This window comes from Colossoma macropomum, unplaced genomic scaffold (assembly GCF_904425465.1).
Source record: "Colossoma macropomum unplaced genomic scaffold, Colossoma_macropomum, whole genome shotgun sequence".
NCBI lineage: Eukaryota > Metazoa > Chordata > Actinopteri > Characiformes > Serrasalmidae > Colossoma > Colossoma macropomum.
In genome coordinates, this window is record NW_023494801.1 from 2,956,811 (window position 1) to 2,970,118 (window position 13,308).

The 13,308-nt window shown below is 42.7% G+C and overlaps 1 protein-coding gene across 5 annotated transcripts in view; it reads right to left on the reverse strand.

Moving 5' to 3' along the window:
• rbfox1 (RNA binding fox-1 homolog 1) overlaps positions 1 to 13,308 on the reverse strand; it is a 133,013-nt gene that overhangs the window by 76,111 nt on the left and 43,594 nt on the right. For all 5 annotated transcript variants that reach the window (XM_036589391.1, XM_036589390.1, XM_036589393.1 and 2 more), the window contains exon 2: positions 10,799 to 11,038. In XM_036589391.1, the coding sequence (XP_036445284.1) occupies positions 10,799 to 11,005 (207 nt within the window). In that variant the 5' untranslated portion in view covers positions 11,006 to 11,038. The remainder of the gene's footprint in view (positions 1 to 10,798; positions 11,039 to 13,308) is intronic.

Consider the following 13,308-nt stretch of genomic DNA (forward strand, 5'->3'; position numbering starts at 1 on the left):
GGTCAGGTTGAGTTGGACTGGGTCGGATTTAGACACAAAACTTGGTGCTGTGGGTCAAGCCCGTTTCGGGTCGGACTGGGTTGGATTCAGACTCAAAACTTGGTGATGTGGGTCGGGTCAAACTGGGTCGGATTCAGACTAAAAACTTGGTGATGTGGGTCAGGTCAAGTCGGGCCGGACTGGGTGAGGTTCAGACTGAAAACTTGGTGCCATGTATCGCATCAGGTCGAGCTGGACTGCATCGGATTCAGACTCAAAACTTGGTGCTATGGGTTGAGTCAGGTTGGGTCGGACTGGGTCAGATTCAGAATGAAAACTTGGTGCTGTGGGTCGGGTCAAACTGGGTCGGATTCAGACTAAAAACTCGGTGCTGTGGGTCAGGTCGGGTCGGATTGGACTGGATCCGATTCACACTCCAAACTTGGTGCTGTGGGTCGGTGTGGGACTCGGGTTGTATTCGGCTTCGGACCAACATTTCAGGCCTGATTAAAGTTCTGGTTCAGACAAACACAGAGCAGACCCGAATGGAAAATAGCTGTAGATCACACAGCCGCAGAGGCTGCATTCGCTATTAAACACTACACTTCCCAGCGGACTGAGAGGTGAAAGGAAACGCGGCCTAATTAAATTTCTCCCAGATGATTGGTCTGTTTTGTTTAATCAGCCGATTGGTCTGTTTTTTGTTTAATCACGGCTTTCGAATCAGGGAGCTGCTGTAAGCTGATCCACAACAGAGGGAAGACGTGAACGCTGCTGATCCACTAAATATACATTTTAGCTCCTTCATATCGAGCAGGGAAAAAAAAGACGACTCCTGCCAAGGACGACAGAATACTGCCAGGACCGTAAATCCAGCTCCAGTTCGATACTTAACCTAGTTAAAAGCGAAGGAATATCTCTCGTTCCTTTCTCAAACAATCCCGGGCCGCGTGCCAAGTTAAAATACAGTCTGTGTGTACATAGCATGCAAACAGCTGACACTTCATACCGCATGCCATCTGTGTTGCATTTTTTTCCCACTGGCAAAGGACTCTGCCACTTCAAACGTGACAATAAACAAATACAAAAAAAAGGAACAAAAAAAAACAAAAACACTCACTTCCAATTGCTTTTTTTTGCATCAAAGACTCATCTAACAGGCGCTGAGTGAAACAGATATGTATTTTGTTGCATTTGCTCATCCTGCGCAGGCTGGAAAAAAAAAAGCTAAATCAAAAGATTTGTGGAAAATAAGCCTGTGTGCTCAAAACGCCTCACACACACACACACAGACATGCGCACGCACACACGAGTCCACAACACAATCTGCTTCTCGCTCGAACTGGCCACCCAACAACCATAACAACATCGAATGACAGCGAGAGAGAGGGAGAGCGAGAGACAGACAGAGAGAGAGAGAGAGAGAGAGAGAGAGAGAGAGAGAGAGAGAGAGCCAGCTCGAACACACAGCATTTCTTGAGTGTGTATAAAAGCCCAGTCTTGAAGGCTCACCATAATGTTATATTATTACTATTATAAGACGAACATATACACTATATGGACAAAAGTATTGGGACACCCCTCCTCATTATTGAGTTCAGGTGTTTCAGCTACACCCACTGCTAACAGAATTAAGCACATAGCCTTGCAGCCTTGATAGACATATACTGGCAGTAGAGGGTCGTACTGATGAGCTCAGTGACTTTAAACATGCCTCTGTCATAGGATGCCACCTTTGCCACAAGTCAGTTTGTGAAATTTCTGTCCTGCTAGATCTGCCCCAGCCAACCGCAAGTGCCATTATTGTGAAATGGAAGAGTCTAGGAGCAACAACAGCTCAGCCATGGAGCGGTAGACCACGCAAACTCTGCAATCCTCTGTTGAATCAATCACTTAAGATTTCCAAATTGCCTCTGGAAGCAACATCAGCAAAAGAACTGCACATTAGGAGCTTCACGAAATGGGTTTCCATAGTTGAGCAGCTGCACACAAGCCTAAGATCAAAATGCACAATGCCAAGCGTTGGATGGAGTGGTGTAAAGCGCCGTCACTGGACTCTGGAGCAGACGAAACGTATTTGGTATAGTGACGAATCAGCTTCTCTATCTGTCAGTCTGATGGACGAGTCTGGGTTTGGCGAATGCCAGGAGAACGTTACCTGCCTGACTGCACTGTGCCAGCTGTAACGTTTGGTGGAGGAGGGATGATGATACGGGGCTGTTTTTCAGGGGTTGGTCTAGAACCCTTAGTTCCAGTGAAGGGAAATCTTAATGCTTCAGCACCAAGACATTTTGGGCAGTTGTACACTTCCAACTTTGTGGGAACAGTTTGGGGAAGAACCTTTTCTGTTCCAGCATGACTGAGCCCCAGACCACAAAGCAGCTCCATAAAGGCCTGACTGGGTGAGTTTGGTGTGGAAGAACTTGACTGGCCCTCACAGAGCCCTGACCTCAACCCCATCCAACACCTTTGGGATGAACTAGAAAGGAGATTGTGAACCAGACCCTCTTGTCCAACATCAGTGTCTGACCTCACAAATGCTCTTCTGGATGAATGGGCAGAAATTCCCACAGACTCTCCAACATCCTGTAGAAGCTTCCCAGGAGAGTGGAAGCTGTTAGAGCTGCAAAGGGGGACCAACTCAATATTAATGCCTATGGATTTAGAATGGGAATTATGAAAGATCCTGTAGGTGTAATGTGTAGGTGTCCTAATACTTCTGTCCATATACCTAGTAAAACCTCATATCACCATTTTTGGTGTTTTACATTTTTTGCAATAATTTGAAAAAGGCAGTTGCCCTTTACGATGTGTCAAAATTTCATGATGAACGAACCAACAGACATGGTCCAAAATTACTTGAAAAAAATATTTATCCATTTACTCTCATTAAAAGCTAAGAACGTTTTTCCTTGTCGTGTAATGTTACCTTTTTGGAGATACCAGGTTTTGTCCGGACAGCAGCGAACAGCCTTTAAGGCAACCAAAAGAGCAGCTATTTCCACTTTTTAATCCATTCTTCACTATTAATACCATCATTTTTCAATGAAACTCAAAGGTTTTGGGTTCAAATCCCTGGGCTGACTGGATATTCCTGGTCGGGCCCTTAGGCGAGGCACTTAACCCCCCACTGCCTCAGGTGGCGCTGCTCTGCTGGTGATGCTGTGCTGCTCCCAGCAACATCACAAATTTCCCTTGTAAGATACATAAGTACATAATAATTTTAACATTAATTTGGTATGTAAGTAATGTGTATATTCTCCCAAATTTAATTTGCGGCCTATTCCACTCTCATTTTGAACTGCTCAACATGCTTGAAGGTGAACGCTATGTGCCAACTCTGTTGTTTCAGAGCTTTATTTTATTTCTTATTTTCTTTAAATTCAGCTCCAGGCCTTTTTGGTAAAGAAATCCAGTCCAGCCATTTGTTCAAACTTGAACCATGAATGCTAAATGTAGTTTGCCAGACTACTAGTTCAAGAGCTCTGCATTTTTAGGTTAAATTTAATTACTTTTTTTACTTTTTAAAAACTTTTTAAGGCAACTGTAGGATATAAGGGGGGTGGCGCAGTGGCTAGCGCTATCGCCTCACAGCAAGAATGGCCTGGGTTTGATTCCCGGCCGGGATGACCTGGGTCATTTCTGTGTGGAGTTTGCCTGTTCTCCCCGAGCGTGGGTTTCCTCCGGGTACTCCGGTTTCCTCCCACAGTCCAAAGACATGCAGTCAGGCCAACTGGACATGCTAAAATTGCCCCTAGGTGTGAGTGAGTGTGTGAATGTGTATGTCTGTCTGTCTGCCCTGTGATGGACTGGCAACCTGTCCAGGGTGTATCCTGCCTTCCGCCCAATGACAGCTGGGATAGGCTCCAGCACCCCACCGCGACCCAGAAGGATAAGCGGTTTAGATGATGTATGTATGTATGTAGGATATAATTAAGATCACAGCTCGTCAAAAATTTAACTCCTTCAAATTGAGAATTTGATAATAAAATGATAAATCGTTTACCCCTACAGCTAACTGATGCCCCTATTTTCTTGTTTAAAATGGTAATATCTGAGGCAAACAAATAAAAAATCTACATAAAATTCAAATAAATACATTTATTTAAAATTTATCACAAAGGGAAATAATGTTATCCTATTAAAGGAGAAGAATACATTAAACAGACACTGTTGTCTTTTGTCAGACACTTTTAGGCATTAAAGGGTTTATAACTGAATAATAAGCCTATGGTTCAAAGGGGTTAACAAGTTAAGATGAAATACTTGATCTTCAGCACGTCAGAGAACCAGCAACCATCAGTTCCAACCTGCGTCTACAGTGGCCTTCCAGAACTAAAACTGAGGTGAGCTGGACGAAGCTCCACTGGCCTGTTTTGGTGATCCGGATTGTCGAGCCAGGCCGATACAGGCCGAGCAGATGAGCCGCATGTGTGTGCGTGTGCTCCCTGCGGAAAACACGAGTCTCGCTCTCCCAGGACGAGGATGAGTATGGCAGAGGCGTTTCTCTTGAGAGCGCGCAGTGTGGAAGGCCAGTGGAGCGAGACTGCCAGCAGGCCAGCATACAAACACACTGACCTCCAGACAGGCCAGTCCAGCGGCGCTGGGAGCAGATGAGCTTTATTCAGTCACTGACCAATGAAGCCAGAGAAACGGGCCAACGCTAAAGCCTGTCTTCATCCTAAAGCAGTACAGGTGTACATCTCTGACCCCAAAATAGATCATGACTCTTTAGGAAACGATTCAGTGCATCAATCTCAAATTTCACAACCATTCAGTTCTATTACAAAACTGCAGGAAGTGTCAGGGAGAGTCTCGAGTCTTCGGCTGATAGTTTAGATTCTTTATTAGCTGCAGGCACTGCATTGTGCAAAAGTTCACACCTACTAAAAACCCGTCAGGTTCAACACGGCTTCAAATAACAAGCCTTTCATCATAGAAAAACCTGCCGTCTGAACAATAGAACTGAAGCGCTACACGCAGTAAATGCGCCATTAATGGAAAGAGGCGCAACAACTTGAAACAGGCTGTAGTTTGTGTAGTACGCAGGCTAGCTATCTAGCATAACAGCTAATCCAAGTTTTAGTATGTTTTAAAGGAATGTGATCTGTAACTTACTAAAACTTCAGCTGGTCTGGCTGTCAGCTGTAATAGCAGCAACACTTTATTTGGAGTGGTCCTTTGTAGATGATTAATAAACTCTTAACAGATTATCAGTAACACATCAACAACATATCAGTGAAGTAGCAGTAGTGAAGCATCTGAATACACTGAGGTAAATATCTTGTAGATGCTTTAAGTAGATGTGTTGTTAATATGTTACTTTCATTACGCAAATCTAACCAATCTTACCCAAAACTTAAGGAAAAATTCTCCTTTCCAATAAATTTTGGAAGTTTCTCTTAAAATTATTCATAATTGTTATCCAGTAAACCATAAACTAGCTAAATTTAATCCTGCTTTTGTCACCATTATGATGAAACCATTGGGCTGTCATTGGGCGGAAGGCAGGATACACCCTGGACAGGTCGCCAGTCCATCACAGGGCAGACAGACAGACATACACAGTCACACACACATCTGACTGCGATGGACTGGCGACCTGTCCAGGGTGTATCCTGCCTTCCGCCTAATGACAGCTGGGATAGGCTCCAGCACCCCACCGCGACCCAGAAGGATGAGCGGTTTAGATGATGTATGTATGTATGTATGTATGATGAAACCACTGACCATCCCTTTTGGGAACGTAAGTTTTCTGGAATGAATTTTCGAATTTTCTTAGAAAGAAAGTTTCTTGTGACTTCAGCTTTACTCAGAAAATGTTTTTTTTTGGTGTATCCATTTGAGATGAAAAAAAAACTTTATTGTGAATTTGTTGTTGTATTTAGCAGAATTCTGTATACACAAACGTAAATTTTTGAAAAGAAGTCCTATGTTTTTTTTAAAAAGGACCTTGAAATGTATATTCACTCCTTAATTCATTCCAAAAACCTTTTAACAATCATTACTTTTGAACATTTTACCGCTTATAAACTAATATAATGTCCTTTTTCATGGCTCATGTGCCCTAAGTGGTTATTAAATCATCAATCCCTTTGTATGCACATTAAATACTGTTCAATAAAGCATAAAAAAAATACCCTAATCCTAACCCTAACCTTAACGTCAACCCAAAACCTAATCATAATCCTTATATGTTTACTGAGTGTTTCGTTTCAGCTAAAAAGACCACTCAAAATAAAGCATCACCATAATAGTTAGTGCACTAGCTAGCACACTTGCTATTCAAACTACACCAACCGTTTCAAGTTGCCTCTTTCCTTTAAACACAGCATTTACTGCATGCAGCACTTCAGCTCTGTCCATCAGTCTGAAGGGTTTTCTTTAATGAAAGGCCTATTTTGTTGAGCTGTATCAATCCTGACACTGTCACAGGCTGAGAGAGAACGGCACTGCAATGACTGTGCTTGATGGTCGCAAAACCGACCGGCAAAGTCACACAAATATAGTTAGAAACAAACGTTTTTATTCATTTACTGCGTCAATGTTGGCACTTTTTCTCAGCCGAAATTGCACAAGTTGCAAGCCAGTCAACATGTGACTCAAGCATGAGTCCCAGTGTATCTCGCATTTCACCACCACTGGATTTTTCTTCACAATCGACTCAAAGCATCATAACATCTAACATGATTCAGTTTGATAGTGAGTCACTAGGAAATGATTTGATGCATCATAAAATCTCAAATTTCACTACAATTTCACAAATACACTGAACGCACAAACATGACCGGACAAATGAATCACACAGCTGTGGAATCTACATAATGAAACGATACACCAAGCTTTTGGTGATTTTTATCTCTAAAATAGGCCAAGAATTTTACTTTGGCCAGAAAAGGGAAAAATTATTACAGCTGAACTGCCACGTTCACCACTTACTGTTCAGAAATGTTGCCAAAGTACGTCCGTTCTTAAGTCAACAGGATGCCGAGAAGCTCATTCATGCTTTTGTTTTGAGTGGACTGTAATGCTCTGTTCACTGGTCTTCCAAAAAAGTCAATTGAGAGACTACAGCTATTTCAGAATCTGCTGCCAGACTGTTATCGAAAGCTAGGAAGAGAGAGCGCATTACACCTGCTCTAGCTACACTGCACTGGCTCCCTGTATCTTTTAGAACTGATTTTATATACTTTTACTTGTATATAAAGCTCTTGACGGTTTAGCACCTTCTTACATCACTGAATCTCTGTCACTTTATGTCTCTACTCGAGCTCTCAGGCCCCTCACAGCGTGTCTGGTAGACATTCCGATAGTCCCCCGAAATAAATTTGGGAAAGCAGCCTTTGTCTACTATGCACCCAAACCAAAAAGTATTAGAGAGGCTCAGTGGACATTTTTAAATGACAACTTAAGACATTCCCTTTGAATCAAGCTTACAATCGACAAAATGCTTTTTTTTTTTTTTTGCATATATTAATTTTATCTTTCTATTTATTTATTTTATTAAATTTGTTTAGATTTTTATATCTTATTTTTTTCGTTTTAAAAATTGATTCCTTGTTTAAAAGGCTTTGTTGTTTTATTCGTACGACTTCCACTGTTCTATGCATTTTGTGCCCTGTTTCTATTATAACTTGTAACTGTTGGATTCTTTTTTTTTCTTTTTAATTGTTCGATTTTTGATGATCTTCTATCTATTCCTACTGTTGTTTACTTATCTTTCTCTGTGTTTTTATTTCTCTCTGTTGCTTTTACTGTAAAGCACTTTGAGCTGCATTTAATGTACGAAATGTGCTATATAAATACTTATTATTATAAATCATTAATGAGCACTTCCATTTCATGTTTGCTCAGAAACTTCTTTTCCACAGTGATAGAAAACACAGCAGCACACAGAAGAAAAGAATCCACATGCTGATCCATTTTACTGACCAACTTGGACACGCTCGCCAACTTCTCTCAGGCAAGATTTAAAGGAGATGAACACGAACACTGTGAATGGGTCACCTAAGATAGGGTGAATATAACCCAAACAAACACAGAGTTTGGATATCTGTATATTAGAATAACCCCATCCAGGACTAGGCTTGTCCTAAAGCACCTCCACTCAGACTGCATGACCGCAGAAAGGACAGAAAGAGATGTAAACTGTGAAACGTGTCGAGACTTCTGTGGCAGATAGGAGGAACGCTAGTGAGAAAAGACATCGCTCTAAAAACAACTCCAGCAAGATGAGATCATAGCTTTGGATGGTGGTGTCGTTTAGCCTTCTCCACATAACCGTACAGGCTGGGAGTGAGGGGAAAAAGTAGAGAGGGGGAGAGAGGGAAAAGAAAAGGGAGAGGAAGGAGGAGGGGAGTGTAATGACTTTTCCAGATGTGGTTTTGCTCCCTTTCTGCCTGCCACCAAAAAGAAACCCAAAGGTAGAATATGCAGGCACATCTGGCCCTAAAACCTCACATTTTCCCGCCTAATAAAACACAGGAGTTTGAAAGTTTTATCTGTTTGAGGAATTTACTTCAATAATCTGCAGTTCTAGCATAAAGGGGTTCTATATAGGACTGAAAAAGGGCACTTTAGAACACATCTGGCAGTAATAGTGACTTGTGAAACCCTTTCTAGCTGTTAATAAACTCAAATAAGGCAACAAACATTATTAAGAATCTATAGGAATCAAATGCTGCTAAACATAAAATTATATGTAATTTTAACAAATTACTTCAAATTACATCCCATAATGAATAAAGCTTAATGCATAGTGTATAAACAGAGAACAAGACCTCAATATGCTCTTTAAAATGACTTGGTGCTGTATGAACTACACCAGGGGTGTCAAACTCAACCGCTAAAAAAGGCCATATTAAAAAATCTCAAGAAATCTGTGGGACAGCTGTGTTTTTATTTTATTTTCACTTAACGTTTTGCCGTGACCCCAACTGGCCAATGTTCAAAATAAGTCAAAACTTCAACGGCGAAAAATAGGCACTGAATATGTGAATGATTAAAAAATCATGTTAAATAAAAACAAATTGTTTTATATAAAACAATAGACTACATTAGCAGCAGATCACTGTTAAACCTTGTTAAATGTCCCCAGTGGACAGCAGTATTTTTTAAAACTGCCCATGCACTTGAACTAGACATCTGGCATCTTTATTTTTCTTTTATTGTTTTGTTTTTATGGTGCAGACCCATAGTTGTGGGAGAGGGGGTGGGGGCACACATTACTTTGCAGTGCATGCTGGGAACTGTAGTGCGGCTCATGGTGAAACGGGCTAAAATTAATAGAAAATTTAAATTATTCTGCGGGCCGAATGGGATTGCTGCCACGGGCCGGATTGGCCTGCGGGCCTTGTGTTGTGGAGATAAACACAATAAACACATAATTATAATAACTGCAACAATAATAAACCATAAAAAAACACAGAGAACCATTTATGTTATCAAATAATGGTTTTATACCATTGTGTCTATTAAAGAACCCTTAAAGAACCTCTGGTCCTGAGCGTACTTTTAAGTTTGGTTTATGCATTTACACTGCAAAAACACTGCAGGTATGCATTTTCTCTAAGCTATAAAAAGGTGAAATCGCTTGTCGCGTCTCTGTTAAAATGCACTGTGCTCTAGAAGAAGTGATATTCTTTGAAAATAGATCCAAAAATATTGAAGGGCGCTCCCTTCCTCCCCTCCTCCCCTCCTCCCCTCCTCCCCCCCAAATCTGTGCGAGACTTTGTACTTCAGTTAGTGAAAGAACACCCAGACATTCAATTATTAAAGGCAATGCCCTAAAACATATGAAAGATTCAGACAGTGTGGGCCAGTGACGCACTAAGGAGAGAAGATCTGAGAGAGAGACTCAATTATACTGCATGAGAGAGAGAGAGAGAGAGAGAGAGAGAGACAGAGAGGGAGAGACAGAGAGAGGGAAAGAGACAGTCAAAAAGGCAGAATGATGGAAAGAGAAAGAGAGAAAGACAAATAGGCAGAGAGAGAGACAGAGAGAGGCAAAAACACACAAAAGACAACACAGATTGTTGTGTTCTTACTGTGGCTGTGCCGGAGACGGTCTGTACGCCGGTGTGTTGTGTTCTGTGCTGTGTTCTTACTGTGGCTGTGCCGGAGACGGTCTGTACACTGGTGTGTGGTGTTCTGTGTTGTGTTCCTACTGTGGCTGTGCCGGAGACGGTCTGTACACTGGTGTGTTGTGTTCTGTGTTGTGTTCTTACTGTGGCTGTGCCGGAGACGGTCTGTCTGCTGGTGTGTGGTGTTCTGTGCTGTGTTCTTACTCTGGCTGTGCCGGAGACGGTCTGTACGCCGGTGTGTTGGGTTCTGTGTTGTGTTCTTACTGTGGCTGTGCCGAAGACAGTCTGTACACTGGTGTGTTGTGTTCTGTGTTGTGTTCTTACTCTGGCTGTGCCGGAGACGGTCTGTACACTGGTGTGTTGTGTTCTGTGTTGTGTTCTTACTGTGGCTGTGCCGGAGACGGTCTGTACACTGGTGTGTTGTGTTCTGTGTTGTGTTCTTACTCTGGCTGTGCCGGAGACAGTCTGTACACTGGTGTGTTGTGTTCTGTGCTGTGTTCTTACTCTGGCTGTGCCGGAGACGGTCTGTACACTGGTGTGTTGTGTTCTGTGTTGTGTTCTTACTCTGGCTGTGCCGGAGACGGTCTGTCTGCTGGTGTGTTGTGTTCTGTTCTTACTGTGGCTGTGCCGGAGACGGTCTGTCTGCTGGTGTGTTGTGTTCTGTGTTGTGTTCTTACTCTGGCTGTGCCGGAGACGGTCTGTACACTGTTGTGTTGTGTTCTGTGTTGTGTTCTTACTGTGGCTGTGCCGGAGACGGTCTGTACGCTGGTGTCTGCGCTGGGCTCGCTGTGTGTCTGCGCCGGGGGGTACATGTTCAGCGTGTGGTCGGGTACAGCGGTCTGGCCCGGGTACTCTGGAGCCGGGTGGGGGTGTGAAGCCGGGTACTCGGTGGGGATTCCGTTCTGAGGGGGGGCGAACTGGGCGGAGGGGTAAGGCTGGGCCATGGGCTCTGGGGGTGCTGGGGCGTCCTGATTACCCTACACAACAAACAGAAAGAGAGAGAGAGAGAGAGATTACAGCTACATCCTACTGGAGGTGTAGAGGATATCGGAGAAATTCCTTATTCATTTCAGTCACAAATGACCCAGTGGTTCGTTTGACTTAACTGAAATATGTCAACATTAACTGCCCCTGACCTAGTCATGCTCTACAAACCATTAACACATTCTTGTATTGCTATCAGCAGTATTTCAAATCTTCGAGTTAGTATTTCAAAATAATGCCTTTCTTCCTTGAAATTCTGACTTACAATGTCAAAATTTTGACTTGTTTTCTCTAAATATTAACTTACTATGGTGAAATCACAAAATAATTCCTTATTTTTTTAATTTGATAACTTACTGTTTTGACAGAGTAAGTCAAAAGTGTCGTAGTTACTCATATTCTCCAGAAAATAAGTTATAATTTTAAGATACTACGCCAGCATATTTTGATAAAATTGTTCATAACGCTCCATCTATAAATGCATTCTTTCATAGATACTGTTACGAGGCCGGACCCACATTTTCAGAACATTGATAAAAATCTCATTCAGTCTAATGAGAAACTGCAGAGCGGCTCAGTTTTTGTCAAACCACAGTAATACAACTTTAATACTTTTACTTCAAAGTAACACCTTCAACAGAGTTTAGTTCAGAGCGACAACTAACAAGCTGCCACTGCTTTTCTTACTAATTCACCTGATTTTCAGCCCATCGAGGACGTCTGAGATGTTAATTAGCCAGAGCAGGTGTGGCAGATCACGGCTGGACCTAGACCAGAGTAGACTGAACCATGGTTGGTGACCACTAAGTCATAGCTATGTTCTGCATTCTCACATTAGATCAATAAATAAATAACAGAATTTTGAAGGCCACAATGTTATTGATGGTGTTAAATAATCAGTTATAACAGAACCGGAAGGCTAAACTGAATAAACACAGCTGCTAGGACATGTTTTGAAAGCTTTTCTTAATGTATAAGATGTTTTTGCTCTTCTCTTGAGTTTGGCAAAAGCTTAATTTACCAACTAGCCAGCTGTAGATGCCCATATGCACAGATATGGTCGGTGCCAGACGGAAGGCTGAATCTGTGGAGCAGACTCGCCAGGGTATCCAATTCCAACTTAGCCAGCATCAGTCCTGCTTTCAGGCCAATGCAGAAACAAAAGTTTCACAGCTTCAAACTCTGGCTCCCAGGGACGATCTGGAGAATCGAATTACACTGCTGGTACGTGTAGCGGCGCTAACAAATGAACAAGCACGTCTGGCGAGAAACGCATTCCGTACACAACATCTGCAACCTTTATTTCAGGCGGAGCTTTCTTATTCGATCAGGCCTCATTCGGCCGCCGCCGAAGCACCTGGATTATCCACTTAGGCATGGAGGCGTCTCCCCCACCTCGCTCCAGGTGGACGGCAAATCCATCGCAAATTTCCACTTTGCATGCTGAGACAGAAAGGCTACAACAGCTCTGCATTAGCGCGTCCTGTCGACAAACAAAGCTGTATTAGATGAGTGAGAACCCACCACGGGCTCAAGCTGCATGTCCTGCTGCTGCAAAACGAGCGCTAAAAAAGCGCCGTGCGCATGCAAATCGATGACACCGGCACAGGCTGCTTTATGCAGATGGCGCACTCGATACGTTATCCATTTTAAAGAGGGGGCTGCTTTACACTTTCATACGTTTTCCTCTGAGTTTTTATGCAGTCATGCAGGCCAGCTTGTGTCCCTGCGGTGTTGTGTACCAGCAAAAGTGGATTACTTACTGCTGAAAGTACACTTAATGTAAAACGCCACATTAAAAAAATTTATCTGCAGGGGGGGCCACAAGCTGTGACATCATCGTCTGGCCATTTGCATCTCTCAACCTTGGAAAGGGAACATTCAGATCCAGCACCTGACACACGTACTCGCGCTCCATCACATGAACACATACCCTGGCACATGCACACAGCAGCTCTCTTCTCTTCAACCCCATCACTGTGAGGGCACAATGAAAAAGCCACATCTTGCACTTGTTTAAATAACTTCCATACCATTTTTGGTGGGGGTGTGCCAGATATACTGGATCAAGCATAAACTTACACAAAACGAAACAAAGAAAACTGAACTGAAAATTTAAAATGAACCCCTTAAATAACCAGGGCCCAAAGTTTTACACACTTCTATAAAAGTTTTACACACTTCTATTACCTACAAATAGCTCAGCCAGTTTGCACTGAAGTCCCTGTAGTTACTGAATAATAAGCCTTAGTAGGTAATAAGC